General features: G+C 43.8%; 1 protein-coding gene across 3 annotated transcripts in view; it reads right to left on the bottom strand.

Moving 5' to 3' along the window:
• The window catches only part of DOCK11 (dedicator of cytokinesis 11), a 233,020-nt gene that overhangs the window by 78,242 nt on the left and 128,391 nt on the right, over positions 1 to 26,387 (bottom strand). For 2 of the 3 annotated variants that reach the window (XM_075573151.1, XM_075573153.1), the window contains 7 exons: positions 19,870 to 20,009; positions 11,682 to 11,797; positions 9,535 to 9,672; positions 7,509 to 7,691; positions 4,134 to 4,247; positions 1,524 to 1,739; positions 575 to 632 (listed from right to left, as the gene is read on the bottom strand). In XM_075573151.1, coding sequence (XP_075429266.1) covers positions 575 to 632; positions 1,524 to 1,739; positions 4,134 to 4,247; positions 7,509 to 7,691; positions 9,535 to 9,672; positions 11,682 to 11,797; positions 19,870 to 20,009 — 965 coding nt within the window. The remainder of the gene's footprint in view (positions 1 to 574; positions 633 to 1,523; positions 1,740 to 4,133; positions 4,248 to 7,508; positions 7,692 to 9,534; positions 9,673 to 11,681; positions 11,798 to 19,869; positions 20,010 to 26,387) is intronic. The other variant, XM_075573152.1, reaches the window with a different exon arrangement.

Raw genomic sequence — 26,387 nt, 5'->3', positions numbered from 1 at the left:
TTGTACTGCGATATGAAATTCCATATCTTCCCATCAGCATTGTTTGGTATACTATATCTTTCAGATCCCATTACTAAGGCAACTGGGATTGTTGTTTATAGTTGCTTTGGTGTGTACAAGTGTGATACACAAATATGCACTGCCTATAAAGTATAGCTACTTTATAATGGTACCCTAGGTGTTCGATTCTGTTCCCTACCAACCTGGGGCATTAATGGGCATTTGTAAAAAGTGTACAGATGGTTTACTGCCTGAAATATTTCTAGGACGATCGAGCAAAGACCTCAAAAATAATGTTCAGAATGTTCTACTTCCTCTTCAGTTAGTACATCACATCCCACATCTATTTATTTGAATGGAGTTAAGAGCTTCATAGACATGAAGAAGCAGGTTCACAGTATATTGAATGAATGGGAATAATATATTTTCCAATAGAGGGAAAAGAGTATCACAGCATATTGTGAGAAGGATGGGATGAGAAGAACAGGCTTATATACCAAGCCACATCCAAACAGCGTTGTGCGTTTATTTAATAAATAATGGTTACATTTAGATAATTACTAAAAGTCCTTACTTTTTCTGTATAGAAACTCGGCAACCAGAGCAGTGACATGAATGTAACACATTGCAGCCTAAAAAATAAAAATATCCACAGGTCATTAAACTTTTATTATCAATTATTTTGGCTGACGGGCAACTTAACGAGCTTTGATAGCTTTGCGGGCCACACACTTAATGTAGATCCTCACAGCTTCTTACCCACATGCTCTCCTCCTCACCAGCTTCTCTCCTACATAATCTTCTTCTCCCCTGCATCTCCCTTTTCTCGCTCTTAAACACTTCACTTTATCTAACCCCTCCTTCCTTTCACACTATACTTTCTCACTCTCCCCATTCACTCTCTTACTTCCCCCCCATCTCTCTCATTCTTCCTCCTCATTTCTCACTCCCCCTTCACTCTCCCCCTCCCTCGCCTCCCTTCTCTCTCTCATCCTCCCCCGCCTTCCTCACTCTCCCATTCTTTTCTTTGAATTCTCCCCATCTCTCTCCTCCCCCCATCTCTCTCCTCCCCCCTTCTCTCACTCCTTTCCGCCCCCTTCTCTTTTAATCCTACCGCCCCCTCTCTATTCCTTCCCTTCCGCCCCTGCCTTCTCGCTCTTCAACCCTTTCCCCTCTCTTCCCCCTTCCCTCCTGCCTTCTCCCCCCCTCTGCCTGCTCTCTTCCTCCATGCCTTCTCTTCCCCCCCCCCGCCTTCTCTCTCTTGAAATAAACTTCCCCCAGAATTCCAGTGTTATTCACTGCACTACTTTTTCAGCAGGAAGGCTTTCATGCAGAACCCATTACTCAATATTGTGAGAAGTGTGAGCAACGCATAATAGAATGTATTACATTCTATCCACTAGATTGGTGCATCATTGATGCATCATTAACTGTGCGCTACCACACTTCTCACACCATAATAGTGGGAATAGGTCCCCAAACACGAGCTCTTGCAGGTCTGCGCATGATCCCCAGCTTATCACCTCTGAGTTATCTCCGTTTTTGACATGGATCTTGGCCATGCTCTCCAGCCAGGTTTTTCTGAGCTCCGGGGTGCTGGCATAGGATTTGGCCAAGCTGTACTGAAGATCTACCAGCATTTCAGGGTCCTTCTCATGCTCCTTCATTTGGGCTGTTGCCATGATAACTGTACGGATTCTCTTAGTCAAGTCTTTGACTTCTGAGGGGAAAGCAGTTGCCTGTGACAAGACGCATCTCAATTAGATGTAGCCCAGAGAAAAAGAAAAAGTACATGATTTGGGTTTGTGTATGTGTGCATCTACTGTAAGAACTCTCCCGCAGGTAGAGACAAGCCAACGAGTATTCTAAAACTTGCCTTAAAATAGCCAGGTACATGCTGGGTACATTTCAGCGACATTTCTGAAGAGGCTAATGGCCCATCGGATTAACACAGCAGGGGTCCCTGGCAGTCCCATTCAGTTTGAATGGGACTGCCAGGGACCTCCGCTGTTAATCCGATGGGCCATTAGTCTGTCTGCAGGAATGTGTGAAATGTTGCAGCATGTACCAGGTTCTTTTTGGAGATTGCCCCAGGTTTGTTTTAGAATACTCGTCGGCACTACAGTATGTGTGAGTTTGTAATATATTGTGAGTAAGAACTGCCTGGAGTGGGACCTACTGTACACCACATGGCTGAAAAAGCAGGTGTTTCATACTGAAATGTACAGTATTGCATATGCAGATCGGAGAGGTGTGAACCTGACGAAATTTGCCTCACTGCAGTTTCAATCATACTTTTGAAAAGTTCAAAGAATCTGTGAAAATGTTGAGCGCACTTTTGTCATCCAAAGTTCTACCTTAATGGCCCAAATTGTTAAAGAAAACAAAGCAATAATAATAATAATCACTATTCTGACAAAAATATCAGCCTCAGGACATAGGTTGCTACACTATTCTAATAAAGTCTTACACCAGACATTATAGCACAATACATTATATTATATTTGCAGGTTATAAACACACGGTGCTTTTGCAACCTGCAAATAAAACAGTTTATTGTGCTATAATGTCTGGTGTAAGACTTTGTTAGAATGACTTTGTTAGAATGATTTATTTATTTATAAAATGTGTTACCAGGAAGTAATACATTGAGTTACCTCTCGTTTTCACGTATGTCCTGGGCATAGAGTTAAGATGAGAAATAATACATGGTTACAAATGCATAGTTACAGAATTGAACAGGGTATACATTATATACAATAGAATAGTGCGGTAACTGAAGATATCCAGCTCCGAGTTTAACTAGGTGGCAGAACTGGGATCCCAGCCACTCTTCAACTGCCTGCACCTTACAAAGAAAAAACGACACCCACTGTACTTAGTTAAACAGAGTGCGGCAAGATCTAAAACCTTTATCCTGAACTTGAAAAGTAAAAGCAATCAAAAATGCAACGTCCGTTGACTTTTCATTGTTTTTCCAACTTTGCCACGTACAATTAGATTGTAAGCTTTTCGGAGCAGGGACTCCTTTTCCTAAATGTCACTTCTATGTCTGAAAGCACTTCTTCCCATTATGTGCTATTTGTATTATTTGTTATTTATATGATTGTTAGCTCATTAATTAGATTGTAAGCTCTTTTCCTAAATGTTACTTTTATGTCTGAAGCACTTCTCCCCTTTGTGTTATATATATAATTTATTTTTTATATGATTGTCACGTGTATTACTGCTGTGAAGCGCTATGTACATTAATGGCGCTATAAAAATAAAGACATATATACATACATACAATAGCGCTATATAAATAAAGATATCCATACATCCGTATCGAAGCGAACGTCTTCGCCAAATCAAATAGTTTGCACATCTCTATTCAGTACTGAATATGTTAACTTCTGGCAACTGCTACTGACAGATGGGAACAGCACGTAATTAGAACACATGCCCTGAGTTTACAATCCAAACTGTTAATTAAAAAGCATGAGGATTGTAAGCATATCGCATGTGTAAGCACACAATGTTATCAATTTCCCCATCAAATCTCCTTGATTAATGAAGTAGACCAGAGGTAGCCACCAGTCCTCAAGGGATACCAACAGGACAGGTGTTCAGGATATCCGTGCTTCAGGACCGGCGCAAGGGTTTCATGCGCCCTAGGCGAAACTTAAATATTTGCACCCCAGCCAATAATGTTGTATAATACGGAAAGTATTATCCGAAATTTGCACACCCCCCCTCCCTTTCCCCCTCTCACCAGGCTTGGCGGCGGCACAGGAGTCCGGGAGCGGAGCGGCCGTAGAAGACGATATCAGTGGAGGGAAGACGTTGAGACAGCCGCCGACGGTGGCGTGGCCGTGGCAGGCGAAGACACCCGATCAGAGCAGGAGCTCAGGAGACGGCAGGGGACGTACGCGCTGTAACACCGGAAGTTGACCGGAGTCTGACTTCCGGCGCTAGGCATCCGCCCAGGTTCATCTAATGGACGGGCCGGCCCTGCCCTGCTTCAGTATTCGACTGAGCCCCTGATTGAGCCACCTGTGGTGAAGCAGGGATATCCCGAACCCCTGACCTGTTGGTGGCTCTTGAGGACTGGAGTTGGCCACCCCTGAATTAGAACATTTAATAAACAGTACCTTCATTGCCCTGTCGCTGTTTGCAAAATTGTTAATAACAGAAAGCGATTCTTGAAACCTGGATCCCCCACTAAGAGCCACGTCTGCAATCAGCTGGCTCACTGCAATTATAATCTGAAAGAGACACGTTTATGTGACAGTAAATGACAAATTCCCTGCGTGACATCACTTCTTATAGAGCCATAATACACCATTTAAATCTCTAGGACATCCATGCAATACAATGGGAAGGAAGATGAAAGTGACGCGGCCCTAGAGTGCTCATTTACATATCACTACCCAGAATCCTTGTCGTCAGCTGAACCACGGTATGATGTGGCAGTGAGGGGAGAAAGGGAACAAGTTGGTGGTCCCGTGGAAAACACGCAAGTACATTCATGAGTATTCTTTCTTTTCCTGTCCTTTGGACACTGCAGGTTACTTTTTCTACCCACCATAACTTAAAAGTGTCTGGTTTACCAATACTGACAAAATACACTTTTCAATGAAAATTCCCTCTTAGGACAGAAGTGAACTGATAGCAGTCAGATGTTTGATCAAATACATTTAGTGTTTCTGTGGAAACAAAAAAAAGATTTTTACATTCCTTATCTGAACACACAATAAAACTGTTTGTGAGCCTGGGGGGAGGTAATTCTGTATATTCCCACATTTACTTTAAATAACCTTTCATTTGAATTAAAAAAAGCCATTTAAATGATACATTTCAATATGTTTTGCCCGCTACGTGACCAATGCTTCTTTGATTATATAGACAAATATTGCATTTCCCCCAAGATTTGCAACAACAGAAAATGTGGCAATTCTTTTTTTTCATGTAAAGAACCCAAAGCATCTTGGTGTAAAACACAACATATTTTCAATCAATGCTTTATTCTTGGATGTTCCCGTATGAGAATAAGCTTCGTTATTAATGCAATGCGGTCAGCGTATTTTGCACTGTATTCCCCTCTGATAATAAAAATGAAATTAGTCCTGAATCTAAAGCATTGAAGTTCTGCCTTTTAGCTCACAGAGAGCAAGTGAAGATAGGACGATTTAAAGCCTAAATAATAAAGATATTATATTGTCTATGTACATATATATTCTGCATGTAACTAGTTTAAATAAGTAATTTACTGATGCAGCCACGAGTATCGGAAAACTTGCCTGGGAAAATCTGGGGCAATCTCCCAGTAATGCTGCAACATTTCTGTGATATTTCTGCAGACAGACTAATGGCCCATCGGATTAACACACACTGAATGAGACTGCTAGAGACTGCCGGGGACCCCCGCTGTGCTAATCCGATGGGCCATTAGTCTATTTGCAGAAATGTCACAGAAATGTTGCAGCATTACTGGGAGATTGCCCCAGAAGGCAAGTGTTCGGATACTCATTGCTGCATCAATTATTAGCTGCCTCTGCCAAGATAAGACGATAAATCAGTCTGAAGACAGGCAGGTATAGAAGAAAAGTTTTATGTGACTTAAGAATCTATCTTGTTTTATTCATTTCCATTTTTGTATGAAACTTAGTATATTTAATGTCTGCTGAGTTGAATATTATAGGATCAGGAGTTTGGAATCAAAGGTTAGTTAAATAGAAATTAGTAGTAAAAGACAATAGGGATTGGTTTTAAAAGATTAGGAACGTAGTTACTCCTACAGTTACTTAGTGACCGAACAAGAGGGTTTTGTAAATTAAAGTAAATGTTGCTAAATGAAGAAACCGTGTTCTAATGATGATTGACTAAAGCTACGCGTATAGTGCCGGCGACGCGACGTCAGGCTGCGGACGCTGGAAAAATCAAATTGAGATGACTTCCAGCGATCGCGACCAAGCCGTCGCTCCGTCGCGCCGCGCTTACTATAAACGCACGTGACGGCGGCAATGCATTTGTTTTGATGCGACATCGCGTCGCTGGCACTACAAGCGCAGCCTCAGAACATTGGGATGACAATGAGAAAAACAGGTGATTGCTACATTAATGCAGCAGAAGAGAAAGCGCAAACCTAAACGATTGAGTGAATAATATAGTGACCACTTATTTAAATAAATAAAGTGTCAGTGATAATCACCATCTGGGGAGAGGTGCAGCTGGTAGAAGGGTGAAAAAAATGTTTGTAACAGTCCACTCACATAATGAAATTCAAATACAGAGCATTCAGAAAGGTTGTCAGATTGTATCTGATCAGCGTGGTGTGTTGAGAGATCAGGAACTCCCCAGGATCACACAATAAAAGAGAAACATATTGTATAGCAGCGGTGCGCAAAGTGGGGGGCGCGACCCCCAGGGGGGGCGGGAGATTGTGCTGGGGGGGCGCGGGCAGTTGCAGAGGCCCCGCGCTCTTCCCCCAGGCATTTAAATTAAATGCCGGGGGATCGCGTGAGGCCCCTGCAACTGTTTACTTACCGGGATTCAGCCGTCTGTGTTGCGTCGCCATGGCAACGCGGCGTCAATAGACGCCGCGGCACCATGTGACTTGACGCTGCGTGGGCGTGTGACGTCATCTGACGCGAATGAAGGTAGGCAGGGGGGCGCGAGAGCCGGGGGCAGAGTGACAGGGGGGCGCAGCACAAAAAGTTTGCGCTCCCCTGTTGTATAGTACAGAACACACGCACAATGAGCAGTGAGCCCATACAAACTCACATGCTCCAAGATTATTATTTTTTTTTTAAAGTGCGATTTGACCACTCTGGGGCCACGATACCGGCGTCCTGCTAGGCAAACAGCTGCAGAAGGTGGCTGCTATCTGTTGTAACGTATGAGGAGAGTTTGCGCTTTGGAAGTTTTTTGTTGTGATTGCTATATTAAGACTGGTTAAGGAAAATGTATAAAGACAGTGCAGTATTTGGATTTATAGAATTCAGAATCATTTAACACCACCAAGCTAAGGGCAGCAAAGCTAAGGATTCTTTACTATATAACTAAATTCTATATGCCTGAAAACCTGATGTAACTGACTGAAATTAAGCTGTAAAAGATGTGTTCTATTGTCTCTGAATAAATTGAGGAAAGGACCGAACCGTAGAATATTTGATATATATTGAAAAGTGGGACATTTATTTGCACCCATCTGCAGTGCGAAATGTTCATCAAGAACCCTACATCAAAGAGCTGGATTTTAATATTGGTGTGTCACCTTTTACTTGTAAAATGAAATGAGTGGGTGCGTTTTAAAGAACTGTCCTTGTGATCAAGGTTCTGGACTGAAAATGCCCACGATGATATAGTAATGTAGGTCCTTTGAGTTAGTTACATATGGATTTCCAATACTAACGAAACCGAAAATGGCTTTAAAGAATGCACAGTACCCACTTTATTATTTACAGTTGAACAAGTCCACTGGCTTCACCAGTCTCAACACGGTCTCCAGCACAGTATGTACTCACTTGCAGGTGTGTCCTAAGGAATGTTCTTCTCTTTGTGAACTCAAAGTTGTTCCTCATTAGAAAGTAAAGGAGAGCCGACGCCTCGTTCCTGGTGGAGCCGAGCTTGGACGTGCAGCACTTGAGAACTTCGTAGCAGAACGCGGCACACATGTTCACTCTGCCTTTGAAGAACGATGAAGGAAACTGCCCAACAGAGATTGAGACATTCAGTCCAAGCCAAATACACATCACTCTTGGGGCTGTATATCAAGCGGACTACATTAACACTGTGCAGTGATTCAGGGCCTTCATCAAACGTACGTACACACACACACAATATATATAGCTGGTATGGAAATCCTGTTAGGAAGTGAGGGATGGGACTCATTTAAATATACTTTGCCTAGCATATCTCCAAGTCAGGTACCTCAGGTGTACTCTTTGTTCAGCACAGGTATGTTTTCATAATCTACTTGGACGGACGTTTGAGTGGATATACTCTATCTATCTATCTATCTATCTATCTATCTATCTATCTATCTATCTATCTATCTATCTATCTATCTATCTATCTATCTATCTATCTATCTATCTATCTCTCTATCTATCTCTCTATCTATCTCTCTATCTATCTCTCTATCTCTCTATCCACACACACATAACTGGAGACACTACTACTAATCTCTCCCCCCCTCCCCTTCTCTAATGCTTGCCACAGAAGGTGCCGTTGGAGGTTTAAATACTCCGTGTCCCCTAGGCCAATAGGATGCTGCAACTGATGAAGTTGTGGCTTCCTAATGGCTTGTGTGATGCTAGATATTTAGGCCTCTGTTTTATGGAGCCAGGGGGTACATGGAGCTAAAATTAATACGGTTTAATCCTGGAGACCCCCTGCTTCCTATACATATGAGGGTAGAGGGGGGGGGAGGCCAAGAAGACATCGGGGGGATGCTATCTTTCCTTGAAAGAGGATGTGCGTGACAGTAAGAGATCCGTAGACCAGGGAAGTGTCACACCTAGAGTTGCTCTAACGCCAACAACACACCTATTCACACCTGGTTGCCATAGAATGACTGGTGGGGGATTGTAAGGATGACAGGTAGATGGGAAGTCGATAGAAGTACAAATCTACAGAGAGTCCTGGAAGGTACCTGGAAATACCTCAAGTTCACTGGAGTCAGAGATTGCATGTTCTCCCATGATCCAGGTAATGGAAGGTGACAAGCCACGTGTACTTCCCAGGGAAGCTATCTGAGCACCCAGGGAAAAGCTATGTATGAAACCAGTATGTCTAATAAAATCCCTGGTGCCCTTTTTGCCAATCTGCGTACATCACCAGCCGGGACACCAGCCCCCTGAGAATAGGTATGGGACTCTAAGCACCAACACCTGTACCAATCTATTCCACCGCACTTCAATGTGACCCTCGTTTAAGACTGGGCAAAGAGGGGTTACATATATAATTTTTTTTAAATATAAAAGATGCTGGAACTGCACTCAGTATCATTATATAATGTAGCACTTGCATTGTCAGCAGTGAGGAGTTAAAGCGGCAATCGACGTGGGCAATTATTTTTGTATTTGTTTGTATTTTTTTTAACATAGGATTGAATCATGGGATTTAGCCGAACCCCATTGATTTCGGCTCCGAGGACCCCCTACTTTCGGAGATACCTCCGTAAGGGGTGCCGGTATCTGCTCCGCTAGCAGGGTTCATGTAATGGCAGAGTTTCAAAGTTCCAACGCCCTGTGAACCAATAGGAAGTCGTTACATCATCAGGTGCGGCTTCCTGTTGGCTCACGTGACGCGAGAGATTTAAACTTTCCAGAGATACCGGCGCCCCTTATCACCAGGTCTATCTCTGGAAGCAGGGGGTCCCCGAAGCTCAAATGAATGGGGTTCAGCTCCGAAAAAAAAAACCCCTGCTTCAATCCTATGTAAAAAAACAAAAAAAACAAAAAAAATTTAAAGAAAAGTATGAGTTACTCATTTAAACTCTCCCTCCGGTCATGAGCGACACCTTGTAGATGGCGAGAGCTTACCTACCTTGGCAATGAAGGCTCTAAGTGACGCAAAGACGTGTTTCAGACATATCTCCGACTGCCCGTTCTTCAGAAACGCCAGATAAATATCAAACACTTTCTTCATGAGGGGATTGTGGCATTCGGTGTTGAGGAGCTGAGTCTGGACACAACGAAACAAAGATATAGGGCCATATTTACTAAGCAGGGCTACTGCGTAAGACACCTTACTGGTCCATTCAACTGAACAGACTATAAAGGGGCCATGTTTACTGCATAAGTCACTGCCCAAGCTGGCATACACCTTACAGCCCATTCACTTGGATAGACCTTAAAGGGCCTTATCTACTAAGTTGTGCTGGACGGTGTCTTATGGAGAAGCACTGCTTAGTAAAAAGAGCCCAGAACTGCATGAAAAAAAGCAACCGGTTTGTATTTTATGGGAGGAAAAAACAGCTCCAGCTCCCCAGTTAATCCCCTTGCAGCCAGAGAGGACGGCAAAGCTGCGTATTGCTCCCTGGCAGCGCAAAGGGTTGTGGAAGTTGAAGGGGAGCGCAACTCAATCAGTGGTGATATGTAAATGAAAAGGACACAATATAGTGCAACAATGTCTCTAAAGAAGTATCTCCAATTTTGTAGACTTCTATAAATTCAGAACCCACATTTTCTCTGAAAAAATCACGCATGTAACCCAATCTCAGGTGGGCAGTGGTGATGGGATGTGGTATATAGATCCAACCTCTCTTTATACTCCGTATTCTTGGGGATAGCGCATAGGGTTGCCAGGTGGCTTCTCCAAAAATACTGGACACAAAGGTGCGACGTGCTCGAGACACACACCTCTCACCTCCCCATGCTGTTTCCTCCTCTCCTTGGCCCCACCCCGGGCATCCAACACTTCCTCCTGATTGGCTGCATTACCCAGCAGCAGCCCATCAGGATGAAGGAAGCTGACCAGACCCCTAGTAACAGCCCTGCTCTCTCCCAGCTTGGGGAAATCCCGCGGCCCCCCAAGCCGGTCAGGTCACTATGTCCAGAGAGGTAATACCGGTATACACCTACATGTCCAGTATCACCTCTCATTTTTTACTGGGCAGAGTGTCCAAATACAGGACAGTCCAGTTGAACACTGGCCACCTGGCAACCCTAACTGGCAGTGCAGGAGTTAAAACCAAAAACATTTATTTGTATTTCTCAATTCTCAATGGAAACCTCTAGAACTTTTCCACACAGGGGAAACCTGAAGGGAACAATTTTTCTTTTTTGTTTGTTTGTTTACAATGACTACCAATTTCTAGGAACTGCCTCCTGAACTCAATTCTTACACGTTAAAACAGTGCAATATTTGTTCCTGCCTGGTCCCGAATGCGATGAGTTATTACTAGACAGCAGCATGCATTACATACAGCACATGGTTTGGAAAGAGTTGCAAAGTCGAGCGTTTAACTGTGTGCCTAAATGAGGTTGCAGCTTAAAGTTACAAACCTCCTAGGACCAAAGAGAACTAATGCCAGTGCCATGTTTAAAGGCTCTCATCTTAGTAATTTATACTTTTTGTACCCACATCTGACACCTACAAGTAGTTTTATTTATTTATTAAAGTGAGACTTGGGAGGGGTGTGATTTCCTCTGGCTCCTCCCTTCTGTGTGATGTCACTGTGTGACATCACTATGTGATGAGCGATTGCTTGTACAGCCAGAGTCCCCCCTCCCCACCTCCCCTTATCTTTATTGGCTCTCTGATAAGGACCGGGGGGGGGGGGGGAATAAGGGGAAAGAAAACACTTGTTTGACAAAGACTTCCCCATTCAGAGGCCCCTAAGGCCGCGGGCATGGTCAGCGCTTAGACGCTGAGCCGCGCTCATGCGTGTCAGTGAGCCCCTGCAGTCGCAATGAGAGCTGCTTTAGCAGGGGCTCGCGCAGGCGTGCGGAAGCGTAGCCGACACTCAAATTTTAGATTACGCACGCAGGGCCGGTCACATGTGCGGTTCGCCCAATGAGGGCGAACCAGCTCCGTGACGTCACTGGCCTGCCCATAGACACGCCCCCAGACACGCCTCCGCACGGGCTTAGTGTCTATGGACTCAGCCTTAGAAACTTAAATGTCTGATTAGGTGGGATTGCACCTTTAAACATGTCAAGACCTGTACAAAACAAGAACGTTTTTCTTACCCTGAAACTTTGCGTGAAGAACGATATGGTGTCCAAGACTGTCAAAGAAACTTCAGTGGTACAGTTTCCTTCAAGCAATGCCTGGTGTATGATGTCTGCTTCCGTGGTGCCTGTAACTAATGGTATAGGTAACACATAATGGATCAAGGAGTCTTCCATGCTGTTGGCTGTGAGGCATTACTTTAGACAACTATGGAACATATGTAATACCATTGTAGCCAATAACTTAAAGGTGCAAACCAAACAAAAACTTTTGTAAAGTATGTAACAAATGTAATTGGCTTCTTAAAACAAATCTAACTGTGATAAAAGCAAAGATCTGTCTGCTTTTTTTTTGACTGCCCAACGTTTAACACATGTAATGAGCAATGTACAATGGGCAGTGGTGAACTTCCCATTACACCCAGGAGTAAGGCGGCAAAATTTAGGGGCGGAAAAAAGTTTCCGATCCCACACACAGAGGCTGCGCTCTCGGGCATGGTGGGAAGTTCCTTACCTGCTGCCGCCTCCGCCTTCTTTCTACAGCGTCAAATGACGCTGCGACGTCACACGGCGTCTCGTTTCTATGGCAACGCGATGTTGCGGCGTCAAATGATGTCATGATAATGAGACGCTGTGTGACGTCCAGGTAAGTGCCGCGTGGCGCCGGATCTGGAAATCCGCCACTGCCCGCAAATGTAACAAGATGATTTGCGTGTTAACGTAGGATTTTAATGATGCGAAAAGTGAAACCTTCGCTTATTTCTCCTACCACGTCATTTGTCTTAATGACTCCAATGATCCCTGCTCAATGATTACGTTTGCCAGGGTATTCAGGCAGGATTTGAATAGCCAACAACTTCTCAGAAAAATACAAAAACAAGTGTAGAACGTCGCAATTATAAAATAGCCAAAAGCAAGGGTGCGTACCTGGCATGCTGGCACCCAAATGTGACAAAAAAATCCAATACGTGGAAGAGTAGCTGCAACACCTGTATTTCACAACTTTTGCTTCAAGCAGCAATCCTGCTTCCCCCCCTGTTTTCTTTACATATGGAAAGCATGTGGATGTATAATTTTACATTCTTTCCTAAGCTGGCAATCGTTTGGTGCACCTGTTAATAAATCTGTACAAATCCTGATTGTGTGCCTAACGAAATGGCCGCCTTCTAACTTTGTGCTGCAGTCTGTGAAATGCTGCACCTGATATGTAACATTATGTTACTAAGTGTAACACATTGTTGTCACAGCTTTCAGAGCAATAGACAGTCTGCTGTTTGGAACACAGCAACAGATCTGTTTGTGATACTTTGTTGCCAAAGGGCAGAGCTCAAAAAAGGTGCGTGTCAGAACCTGTTTTAAAAGAGGAAGTGCATATGACTTTGTAAACTGTTGCTGTAGCAGCCAAAAGATGATAAGAACATTACAAAAATACATTAAAAATAGCATTAGGAGTTTAAAAAACAATGCATACAGTATTATCTAATACTGCAATACACTGATTTATTTTAAAAAACAAAACAAACACAAAAAAACCCCAGGATTTTTAAAAATGTTCTCCTTTCAATAAACACTTGGGAAAGAAGTTGTCATCTTTACAGATTTTGAAGAGCATGTGTGTAGAGGGAGAGGGGGGTTGGCCCGGTATTAAAGGGGTTGCACCCCATATGGCCACCCCCTGACCTCACCAGGGAGGCAAGGGGTTAACTGGACTGTGGTCCAGGAATGTGGTTTACACCTTGTCATGTCATGAAAATATATGTTCCCCTGTTCCCATGTTTCATTATAATCCTGTATTTTGAAGATGTTTTAAAGTGCATTTCTGTATCTCCAGTTCTGGAGGTCGCAGAGAGTTGATATTGGCCAATGTGTGGAGTCACTGTAGGCATTAAGAACTGGCAAATTTCGACCCACTGAGCCCACCAGAATGGAACTTATTAATATGTGTAGATATTAAAGTATATATGTATGGTATTTTGGATCTGCCCTGAAAATGCAGACTCCATCTGCTATGCTAATAGGTCATTAAGGGCAGCCGGCTGATTGAGCCTAAGCACTGTGATCAAAAGTTAACTGCCTGATTGTTTACACTAAGTACTAATCAACAGATCAAGTACTAATCAACAGACTCTGCCACTCTAATTGTTACCTGAGGGTGGAGAATCATCAAACTGGAGTGGTTTGTAAGTGTTATGTCTACACCTACAAACAATGCAGATACTTCATTTGATAGACTGGTCGTCGCCCCTGATTTAATTATGGGGCTACCCATAGAGTTAACCCAAGTGATTTAGAAGGCGCTAAAACACAGTATAGTGAATACAAACAGTTATATGTAAGGTGTATAAGAAAATTCTCAACCTTCACAGGGAAATTTGTACGAATTCCCTCATAGACAGTAGAGAATATCCAAAATGTGAAGGGAGCGATTTTCAGGAACACCCCAAAAAAAGAAAAACACAGTAATAGTGCAGTAAAATCACACAATGGTTGGACAGATAAAATCTTGGCTCGTGTAAATCTCCTACTTACAACAGGTAAGTGAAGAGTCAGCGTTTAAGGGATAATGAAGAATCAGCGTTGGACAGGAAAGCAGGATTGGAAGGTATTCAGATGTACTCTTGTTCAGGGTTGTATTCATGTAAAAAACATCAAGGAGAGACCATAGTATGGACCAATCGGCACAAATTTATAAGATAAAAAACGTATGAAATGTACTCACAATATGTACATCAATTATGGACACATAAAGGTATCTTTCAAAGCGGTGTAATTCACATCGGGAAGGGTGACAGTCTGGCCTTTCAGTTTGAAACCTCCTCGGTCCGTTCGTGGTTACCGGCGTCTGACGTCACATCTGTCTGGGACGGATGGCTTCCGGTACAGCGGAGGACAGGAGCGGATGGTAGGACGGCACAGGAGACTCTTCACCTCGATCTTTGAAACAGGAACGGTCGCATGCAATGTACAGGCTTAGCTCTACGCGTTTCGCTGATCTCAACATCAGCTTCCTCAGGAGCAATATGACACCCCCTATGGGTCTGTTACTTAAATAGTATGTACAATTGATAACTAATTAACAAATTACTCACAGGTTCTCTCTTAAAGGAGTACATAACCGTGTGATCAAAACATAAACCAATTTTAATAAATTTTAATAAAAAACTTGTTATTCAAAAACTAAATGCTAAAACAGTAAAAAACTAATTAAAAAACTTAAAACAGGATAAGCAGATAGTCGCAACAGACGTAACATATGGATGAAAGAGAGGAAAAAAGAAATAGGCATTAGTAACTATTCAGTAAGTCATTTAAAGCTTAACATGCTTGGAATTGAGTGAGGTAACACAAAGAGAGATCTAGAAAAAGCGGGGGGGGGGGGGGGGGGGAGGGGGGGAGAGAGAAGGGGCAGCAAAACGGGATAGCTAGTCAAGGAAAGGTGTAATTTCAAAGTCTGCATTGAGTCCATTAGGTATTAGGGTATTTAATCTATGGATCCAATACATCTCGCGTTTACTTAAATTGCTATCTCTACTGCGACCTCTCCAATGCTGGGTTACATTTTCAATTGTAGTGAAAATTAGATCTTTGGGGTTTGAGTTGTGAAAGAGAGCAAAATGTTTTGAAACGCTGTGTGTCATTATTTCACGTCTGAGGTTACTTAGATGTTCAATAATGCGTTTCTTAATTGCTCTCTTCGTTTTCCCCACATACTGTAGCTCACATGGGCATTCTAGTAAATAGATTACGTACTCCGTATAACAATTCATGTACTGTTTAATTTTAAAATTTAAAAATTTTCATTCTTGTTATTTGATCTGAAGTTTTTCTTATCAGTTTGTTTATGCTCACAAGCTTTGCATGTTGAGCAACCGTAGAAGCCCTCTAGTTTGTGAAACCACCCCTTATCTTTGTTGTCTATCTTCAACAAAGATAAGGGGTGGTTTCAAAAACTAGAGGGCTTCTACGGTTGCTCAACATGCAAAGCTTGTGAGCAAGCATTGGAGAGGTCGCAGTAGAGATAGCGATTTAAGTAAATGCGAGATGTATTGGATCCATAGATTAAATACCCTAATACCTAATGGACTCAATGCAGACTTTGAAATTAAGTTTTTTAATAAGTTTTTTTACTGTTTTAGCATTTAGTTTTTGATTATCAAGTTTTTTATTAAAATTTATTAAAATTGGTTTATGTTTTGATCACACGGTTATGTACTCCTTTAAGAGAGAACCTGTGAGTAATTTGTTAGTTATCAATTGTACATACTATTTAAGTAACAGACCCATAGGGGGTGTCATATTGCTCCTGAGGAAGCTGATGTTGAGATCAGCGAAACGCGTAGAGCTAAGCCTGTACATTGCATGCGATCGTTCCTGTTTCAAAGATCGAGGTGAAGAGTCTCCTGTGCCGTCCTACCATCCGCTCCTGTCCTCCGCTGTACCGGAAGCCATCCATCCCAGACAGATGTGACGTCAGACGCCGGTAACCACGAACGGACCGAGGAGGTTTCAAACTGAAAGGCCAGACTGTCACCCTTCCCGATGTGAATTACACCGCTTTGAAAGATACCTTTATGTGTCCATAATTGATGTACATATTGTGAGTACATTTCATACGTTTTTTATCTTATAAATTTGTGCCGATTGGTCCATACTATGGTCTCTCCTTGATGTTTTTTTACATGAATACAACCCTGAACAAGAGTACATCTGAATACCTTCCAATCCTGCTTTCCTGTCCAACGCTGATTCTTCATTATCCCTTAAACGCTGACTCTTCACTTACCTGTTGTAAGTAGGAGATTTACATGAGCCAAGATTTTATCTGTCCAACCATTGTGTGATTTTACTGCACTATTACTGTGTTTTTCTTTTTTTGGGGTGTTCCTGAAAATCGCTCCCTTCACATTTTGGATATTCTCTGCTACCCATAGAGTCCCAGTACACATGGGCTAATTAGCTGGGGGGCATGGGTTAATCTGTGTCTCCATGTTAGGGATTGGATACAGATAATTGTTCACCAATAGTCTGTATTCAAGGTTAAGAATAGGGTTACACAGGTATATAAACTGTGTCAACCCTACAGTTTTTAGTTCTTCTTCTGATACCATCTTGAATGTCACCGGATTGCTGGAGAATTGCTAGCTGATACTTCTCCATCCCCCAACCCTAAGTAAGTGTTACCTTCTTGTCTGTTAATTGTACTATATTGCTGTGTTCACCTTTTTAAGGAATACATTATATTTTATTATATCTAAGCCTCGTTCAGTTCAACCCAGATATTTGGTGTTCATTATATCTTGTCATAAGCTACCATGACAATGTGTGTCCTGGAACTAGATTCCATATTTCTCTGTCTCCCTTTGCAGCTCATGGGATTCATATCTCCCTAGTTTAGCTGCCTGTTATTTTCCCTGTCCCAGCAGCTAGCTGCATGTGAAAAGGCAACATTATTGCTACATGTTGTTTACACAGCCCTAGTCAGTGTTGGTTGCCTGCATCTCCTATTCTCCAAGCTGAGAGTGGGCTATTCCTACCCCCCTGTCCTTGCTGACAGTTAGTATAGTCTCACTTCCCTTCTAGTGTGACCCTTGCTCCTTACTTCCTTTTCACCCTGGACTCTGAGTGAGTACCTGCCTGCTATTTGCCCCAGCAAGGCTTTTCTGTTTCACACTGCCTTATCTTTGATACACTGCACTTCAGACAGAGAAGCACTCTCTACCCACACTACATCTGCAAGTACCTTTCTTCCTGTGATTTTCCCTCAATAAAACTAAGAAAGACAAAAGGACTTGTTGTGCTTTGGAAGAGGGAAGGCATGAGTTAAGCTTACTGGAATCATTCATACATCATTCGTGACCCTGGTTCCAGGAAAATGTAGACATCCAGCATATTTGGGCTCGGTGTCGCACAAAACCTTGTATGTCCAGAGGCTCTTCAAAAATACATATGTAAAGAGTGCAACCCATTCCTTTGCCAGGTGTTTATTGAAGTGTGAAATGCAGGCGTTGCAGCGTCTCTTTCTTGTATCGGTCAGCAACGTCTCTCACTGTTACATTCCTATTTTATGCGTCCTGTAAAACCCAAAGCTATACTGTATATAAAGATAAACTGCATGTGAACCAAGTCCTTACCCCTTGCTATAGTGTAAGTATTCACATTGTTTCCTTTGCTTTGAAAAATTGTTATAATGAGACTAAAGATGTGCAAAAATCTATTTTTAATTATTAATTATTTTTTATAAATTTGATTCCTGGTGAAAAGTTTTGCTCAACTTTAAAAGGATAACAATTCTCAGAAATCACACGTTTCCACCATTGCTTCGCTGTTTGGCTATCAGATCGCAGCTCAGACACAGGTCCCAGGGGGTTTCACCAAACACTTGAATTTTCGCTTAAGATGCTAACTCCCATCCAGACTCTGAAACACTGTGAGAGAGGGAGAGGGCGAGAGAGAAAGAGTGGGAGAGGAATTGGGTGGGAGAGGAAGAGGGTGGAAGAGGAAGAGGGTGGAAGAGGAAGAGGGTGGGAGAGGAAGAGGGTGGGAGAGGAAGAGAGTGGGAGAGGAAGAGAGTGGTAGAGGAAGAAGGTGGGAGGGGAATATGGCGAGAGAGGGAGAGAGCGGGAGAGGACTTTCTATCTTTTTCAAAGACCCTATTTTACAGACTGGATGAGAGTTAGCACGATGATGTAACTAGGTCCCCTCTGGTCCCCGGTTCCTCCGTTTCCCCCGGTTCCTCCGTTTCCCCCGGTTCCTCCGTTTCCCCCACCCCCTCCTTTTACCTCCAATACAGGGAGGTTGTTGCCAGGCGAGCGGTTCGCCACAGGGCGTCGCCATAATGGGAATGCCGCGCATGCGCGGTAGCACTTTGCGCATGCGCAGAGCGCCAGAGGCAGCAGCGGCCATTACAATAGCAGGTCCGCAGGGGAACTACAAGCCCTATAAGGCACAGGGACTGCAGAGCATGTGAGCCAAGACAGCCACTAGAGCTGCAGGGATTACGGAGCAGGAGAAAGGATACCTTTGGCGCGCTGTCAGCCACGCCAGTCGGAAGAGGGAGCTGGACCAACTAGGTAGTGTCTCAGAGCCCGTGGCTCTGAGACTTGGCCTAGTGCATTCCACCTTAGGCCCCAGCTAGGCCCCAACTCACAGTAGCTTGTGGTTACTTCAGGGAAGGCCCCTTAGACAGGGAAGCTTCCCCATTTTACTGTCTAGTCTCAGGGACACAGTGAAGACGGCACACGGTGATTGCGGCCTGTGGTCTGGGACCAGACCACCTCCGTTGCAAGAGAGTCTGGTTATATTATCCACGCCGGAATTCACCCCACGCGGAGGCGAACGCGACCGCGGACGATGACAACATTGGATCAGGCGGATCCTATTGTTATTCTGCATTACCCAGGTGCTGGATGCCCCGGGCAGGTACCCCACTAAGTGCACCAACACTTCACGGGATAGCGCTATCTCCTACGTTTGGGTGGGCCTTAACATTAGAAAGTGGACATCGGGATATTGGTGCCTGGCACCCAATGTACATTGGGACACTTATTGGTGGTCTCAGGTTGGGAACTATTATACTGTGTGGTACAGGGTACTGCTATTGTGTGTCCAGTAAAGGTTGTTATTATATGCTTGAGTGTGTGTATTATTATTATTGTTCCTGTAAGGGGCTCATCCCACCAAGTTGGGATCCCTTGCAGGTGGAGGCGCTGTCACCAGTCGGATCAGGTACACCCCCAGGTTCCCAGCGGCAGAGTTTCAGGCCTCCTGTGAGCCCCAGGTAACGCGCCCACACACACAGTAGCCACCATATCTCCCATAGGGTGGGGGAAATTGCTCTACAATAGAAAAGTGAAATGTCTATTGACTTACTGGTTGACTAATCACTTGCAAACTCATTTGTTATTTGTTCCATGAATTAAAAAGGGCACATTTTGCATGATTCGCAAACTCATAAAAGCTTTGCACATCTCCACTTCAGACATGATTGCAGTAAGTTGATGCACATAGCACTCTGATTTGAGCGATGCAAAGGCGCAATTACATTCATATTTGATTGCAGTTGCATACAATGGGGGTGGGGGTTTCATGAAGATCAAGATGAAAACCCTCATTACTTTATCAAGGTCACCCCGTGGTCCATTGGACCCGACACAAACTCTGTTCACATATCCAGCAGAATGTGCTAAAGGTTGATATCTGGACTTACCGTGGTTGAGCGTGAAGGAACTTTCCAAACTGCTAAGATTTTGCAGACGGGCTTGAAAAGCTCCAGTCCTGCTACGGAGAGGCATAGTCTGAGACTTCCGGTCTGCTGCAAAGTGCTTGGAGATCCATACGTCTTGAACTCTAAAAGACGGAAAGCCTAACGGTTATTTTATTTGTTTATGAAAAAGGTTTTACCAGGAAGTAATACATTGAGAGCTACCTCTCGTTTCAGGTATGTCCTGGACGCAGAGTTATAATAACAACGCATGGTAACATTAAAAGAACAGAGGTTATACAGTCAATTCACAGACATTTCATGGACAGATAGAGTTGGAAAATTGAGTGCAGGGGATAAAGGGGTGCGGAGTTTCCGATTGAAACTCAGAACAGTGAGGCCTAACGCAGCGGAAAGGGGCCGCCCAATTCAACTTATTTTGATCAAACTGTTGACTTTTTTTCCCCCTCATTAAATAATGTTGCAGTAATTCAGATGAGCACTAGATGAGGGATGTTGGGAGAACCAACAATATTTGTTTTAACATGGTAGAAGAGGAACACTCAGGGAAACTGGTCATTCTTGCCATGGATGTTTGGAAGGCGACTATTATTATTGTTATTTGTTTATTTGTAAAGCCCATACATATTCGGCAGAGAGTTGATAATTACATAAACAGAGTTACAAGTATGGGGGAGTGGGGGGGGGGGGTGGCATCCTCCTACCTAATTGAAGCTCACCCCCTCCCACATTTAAATGGTTAAAAGCTCATTCCATAGCATCTCCCACTCTATAAGTTTCACTGGATGTGCACTGAGCTCTGTCTGTGTTTCATGTTCTGTCTCTGGTTTTAAATATATATTGCCATGCTCAGTAGCACTCCTCTGTGACACTTATATGCTTTTATATATATATATATATATATATATATATATATATATATATATATATATATGTTGTGGTTATTTTGGGGTTTAATATGAGCTTGTAGGTGTCCTGTATGTTTTACAATTCTTGTTCAGCTGATCTTAGCTGATTGGAGGGTGGCAACCTCCTATCTAATTGAAGCTCACCCCCTCCCACATTTAAATGGTTAAAAGCTCACTCCATAGCATCTCCCACTCTCAGGGGAACTTGCTTGCTTGCAGTATGATTGTGACAAATCTATTACAGAGTGCTTTTCCTGGTAATGTACAGGTTAATAAACGCTTCAATCAGACTTAGAACTATGCAACTAATTTTGACAGATTTATTATAAATCATTCTTCCTGGTAATGCACAGGTTATTAAGAATTTATATTAGTGTTAGGGACCCTTGAGATGTGGCCTGCCGTGTAGTGGCTCAGGGGCTTACAACACTTTGGCCAAAATGTTAACCTAAAAGACCATTTTATTTAATAGATATCTATACATATATATTTAGGCACTGTACCGTGTATAAGTTTCACTGGATGTGCACTGAGCTCTGTCTGCGTTTCATGTTCTGTCTCTGGTTTTAAATATATATTGCCATGCTCAGTAGCACTCCTCTGTGACACTTATATGCTTATATATATGTTGTGGTTATTTTGGGGATTTAATATGAGCTTGTAGGTGTCCTGTAAGTTTTGAAAGTTGACAGGAGCAATTTGACGGATTAAGGCAACATTTCTATAGTAGAACAGGTTGAATGGTAGATAATCGCTGGTAGGTTTTAAAAGGGAAATGTTAAAACAGTAAGCACGTTCTAAGTGAAGCTTCTTTGTGTTTTGTCACTGAAATTGTATTTTGATTGAATGAAAAAACCTTTGAGAGTATAATTACAATTTCAGTGACCAAACACAAAGACGTTTCACTTACAATGCCCATGCTCGGCACACACACTTTTGTTTTTAGAGAAGTCACATGGCAACCCTAACACATAGATATAAAGAGGTACTGAGGGCAGGGCTGTCTTAACAGCATTATAGGCCCCTGGGTAAAGCAGGGCACTGGGCCCTGCAAAATTTCTCTCGCGAATGCAGACACGCCAACTCTCCGCTACAAGTCGTAATTTTTCTCCTTCTACCGAGTTAGCGGGAGATTCGAATGTTGAGGCGGGTGATCGGAAAATTGTGCATAGATTAGCGTGGGGCCCCTATACTCGTGGGGTCCCCGGGCAACTGCCCAGCGTGCCCATGCGTTAAGACGGCGCTGACTGAGGGCCCTGCTCGTGAGAGTTTACAATCTAGAGGTAGAAATTCAGGCTTGTATAGTAAGCAAGAAGATCTTAATGAAACGTCCTAGACCGAAATAGCAATCACTTGTACAGAAATCCTATTCAACATCTGAGTGAGTGCTGGCTTTTACAGCACTCCCTTAGGCCGTGATTATACCTAAAATCGCTCGGTGGCATTGCGTGGCACGACGCAACGTGGCTTAAAAACAAAGAGCACGAATCCAATGAAACCAAACATAACTATCGCGACGCCTGCGCAGCGCCGAACTGCAAAGCAGCAGACGGGTGAAGAGACATGAAAATTTGTTTTCCCCAGGCGACTGCTGCGTCATGGGAGCGGTTCAGTCAACATGGGCAACCCGCTCACGGCCACGCCTCCCTGTCTCATCTGCTTCTCTCCTGTCTCCTCTGCTTGTTCAGATGCCGCTTGGCACGAAGATGACGTCAATGAATCGCGCTGCCGGTCAGCGGCATCTGGTATAATCAGGTAGCCTTAGACCTTTTTACCGCCTGGAACTATTATCGCCTGCAAGGTGAAGCTGTAATTAAGTACAGTCCGATGCACTTCGGTTCATTTCGTGATGGAACGGTTACTCAACATAACCCTGAAGAAAGAAGTCTCTCAACACCAAACACAGTTGTTGTTTTTATACTTCTCCCTTTTTCTTATTTTAGTCAGCTATCAAGAACAAAGCAGAAATAGCGGTCTCCCGACCTCTGCATGTTCCGATTGTGGAGAGAGATTATTTCTAGGAACCTGTTTTCTTTCAATGTTTTCAGATGTTGAAATCTAGATGAATGCAATGTATTCCTGCTGCTTGACAGCCTTCCTAATGTCTAGCCTTAGGCTGCGGCCAGGGTGGAGCAAACTGCACGCTCAATGCGATTAGAGTGATAACTCTGAATGTCCTCGTCCGGCGTGAGAGTGCGTGCGCGCACGTGCGCTTGCTGCTTGGCGACACACCAAATTTGATTTGTCTGCTCGCTGATGCGTCACGAGAGTGGTTCGCCCAATGAGGGCGAACCAGCTCTGTGACGTCATGGCCTCGCCCCCCCGACAAGCCCCCCTGTGCAACTAGCTGGCCAGTTATCGCAGAGCAGAGTGCATGACGTCACGGCGCTCGAGCGCCTGCGCACCCAGCCTGGCCGCAGCCTTAGTGTGAGATTATAATCTTTGTGACAAAGTACACGGCAAGAACAACATACTTCTTCCCTATGAGGCCACCGATATAGTGAACGACCGCGCTACTTTTAAGAAAATGACTGAGATAAACAAGAGAACACATGGCAGCCATCTTGTGAAGTTGAGGTTTTCTAACCTGCTGTTGTTGCAGAGAGACACAGCTCTATGCAGCTCCTGAGACAAAGCAATAAATACTCTGTTATGCCAAATAAATACATCCAATTTAGAGTTATCTGCGTCTAGCTCGTGTGCTTGGAAGACTGGAAGTGTTCCAGTATAACTGAGAACTAGGGTTGCCAGGTGTCCGGTATTGAACCAGACGGTCCTGTATTTGGACACTCTGCCCTGTAAAAAATGAGGGGTAATACCAGACATGTATGTGTCTTGTATTAACTCTCTGGACTTAGTGACCTAACCGGCTTGGGGGTGGGGGTTTCTCCGAGCAGGGCTGTGTCTTCCTCCATCCTGATTGGCTGCATTACCCAGCGGCAGCCAATCAGGATGGAGGAAGCTGCCCAGGCCCCTGGCAACAACCCTGCTTGGAGAAACCCCATGCCCCCAAGCCGGCGATGTTCGAAACTTGCAGGGTCTTCGTAGATGAAATTGAAGTTGTAAAGAGCTCTGGAAACATTATTGGTTTCTTCTTCAAGCCTACATTAAAGTGGCGGCTAAAAGGTATCACAACCTAAAACCAAACTTCGCCTCTGCAGGATGAATACAGCTACTAGAACTGCAGGTAACTGTACCAGAAAGAGCCAGACATCTCTCTGCACAGACCTGCACTGGAAGATATGAGTTGTCACACACTTGACCAGCAATTGTAGTATGACACACGAAGCATGGTGGGGTTTAATATCGGTTGCATAGGGATTTAGCACTTTTCATCCAAAAAGGGGTCTTAAAAGATCATGCACAACAACATGGATGTATTTTTCTTTAACTCCAGTAAAAAGCAAACACATTTGCAAAGCTTTTTTTCTTTCTTCTTTTCTTCTGAGGCTGTCAGCACTGCAAAGGATGCGAAGATGGCGGCCGCGCACGCCACTCCTTTCAAAATGGTGGTTGGAGCGCTAGCAGGAAAGCAAGAATCCCTGCAGAAATCGCATCCTGATGGCACTCAAAAACTCTGCGACAAAAGTCAAGTAAATATTTAAAGTCTTTTTAATGATGCAGACATACTGCAATGAGTACGTGACAGTGATATTATATTACGGCAATGCACATGGTGCATGATGTCTGCGTCACACCTCTTCCCCCGGCCAACAGAAGAACGGCCACACCAAAGTGTCTCAATGTCTGTCCGGTGTTGCGTTAAAGTGCAGGTGATGCTCAGCGGCTTATTACCTCGTCACTCAGGGTGCTGGCATCCGTACCGGCCGGTGTGGTGAGCAATAGAAGGAAGCGCGCCAGGAACGCTTGTTAAACTTCGTGTATACACTTCAGCAATTACTTCTTCTTTTGAATGCTCTGACAGCATTGCCAAAGGAGGCACACGTCTTCCATTTATCTGTCACCTATATGACAACGCACTTGCCTCGCGAATGGTCGCTCCCACCTACACTGGGACCTGCTGGCAGGGTGCCCTCATGCTTGATCATGCTCACCCTGTGCCTTTAACATAACTAAGTGCTCACCCTCTGAGTAAAGGAAAGCTGGGAACCTATCCCTCTGGCAGCTATGGGGTGATACTTTGAGGCAGGGGTGCGCAAAGTGGGAGGCGTGCCTGGGCCGTGGGAAGGGCGTTTACAGAGGCCCCGTGCTCTTCCCCAAAGCATTTAAATTAAATGCCAGGGCACCGCGAAAGGCCTCTGTAAGTTCTCTTACCTTGTCTCTGACGGCGCCATGGCAACACAGCATCAAATGACGCCGCGGAATCACATGTCGACACGTTACGGTCACATGACTCTCCGGCGTCAAATGAGAGGGTGGGGGCTGGCGTGAGCAGGGGGGGGGATAGCAGGCAAGGGAACGCAGGGGAGAAAGTTCCCGCACCCCTATCAATAAGGTGCCTACAGTGGAGTGTGAAACTAAATTACTCTGCAGCACCGCCCTACTAAACTACATGATAAACATATAAAATATAACCGTGAACAATAAAGTGAATAAATACAAAATATATGTGGCAATGAATTACAGCACATCCCGTGCAGCACTAGAAAATACCTTCCACAAAGGCATACAGAAGTTTAAAAAAGTCCAATATAGTGCGCTACTCAAAAGGCTAAAAGGGAAGTGCGATACTCAAAAGGCTAAAAGGGAAGTGCGATACTCAAAAGGCTAAAAGGGAAGTGCGATACTCAAAAGGCTAAAAGGGAAGTGCGCTACTCAAAAGGCTAAAAGGGAAGGACTGACAGGACAAACATATAACAAATAAAAAAACAACCAAATAGGGACAAAAACTAATAAAGGGAAGAAAGAGGATGAACCAATAGTGTGTTACGTTTCAAATACACTGCATTAAGATAGAATAAGATCTGATCTTGGCATTCTATTTACTGTCTAGTAAGATGTATCTACATAGTGCGAATGCAAATAAAGCTTACGAGAGAGTAAACAGAATGTCAAGATCAGATCTTATTTTGGTAGATAAGCAGCAGAAGAAGGATAACGAATGACATAATTCCTTCATACCGTTTATTACGGAATTCTCTGCGGCTTCTCATCAAATGAAGAGCCTTGTGGGGAAGCATTGAGATATCTTATTAAGTGATCCTGTTTTAAATAAAATACTTACCCTCTATCCCTGGGAAGTTTTAAAAGGGCTTCTAATTTTAAACAGATTTTGTCCCCCACAGTATTTAGAGAGGTGAATGATAATAGAAACTGAATAATTGGCTTACGCCAGATATAGGCCGCGCGTATAGTGACGGCGTCGCGACGGATGACGTCACCCGCGAAAGTTAGAATTTTACTTTCGCCGACAGGTTGATTGATTGGTTCAGAGGCTGTCACATGTGGCGACAGCCTGTGAAAAATCAAATTTGACCGGCTACCAAATTTTTGGTTGCGCCGTTGCTCCTGTCGCGTCGCGCTTACTATAAGCGCTTGCGACAGCGACAATGCATTTGTTTTGGAGCGACGTCGCAAGGCACTATAAGCACAGCCTTAGGCTTTTATACAGTACGTGTAATAATTGTTCTGTGT

The sequence above is a fragment of the Ascaphus truei genome, chromosome 16, assembly GCF_040206685.1.
Source record: "Ascaphus truei isolate aAscTru1 chromosome 16, aAscTru1.hap1, whole genome shotgun sequence".
Classification (NCBI taxonomy): domain Eukaryota; kingdom Metazoa; phylum Chordata; class Amphibia; order Anura; family Ascaphidae; genus Ascaphus; species Ascaphus truei.
Note: the sequence above shows the minus strand (reverse complement) of the source record. Positions and strands in the feature narration are given on the sequence as shown.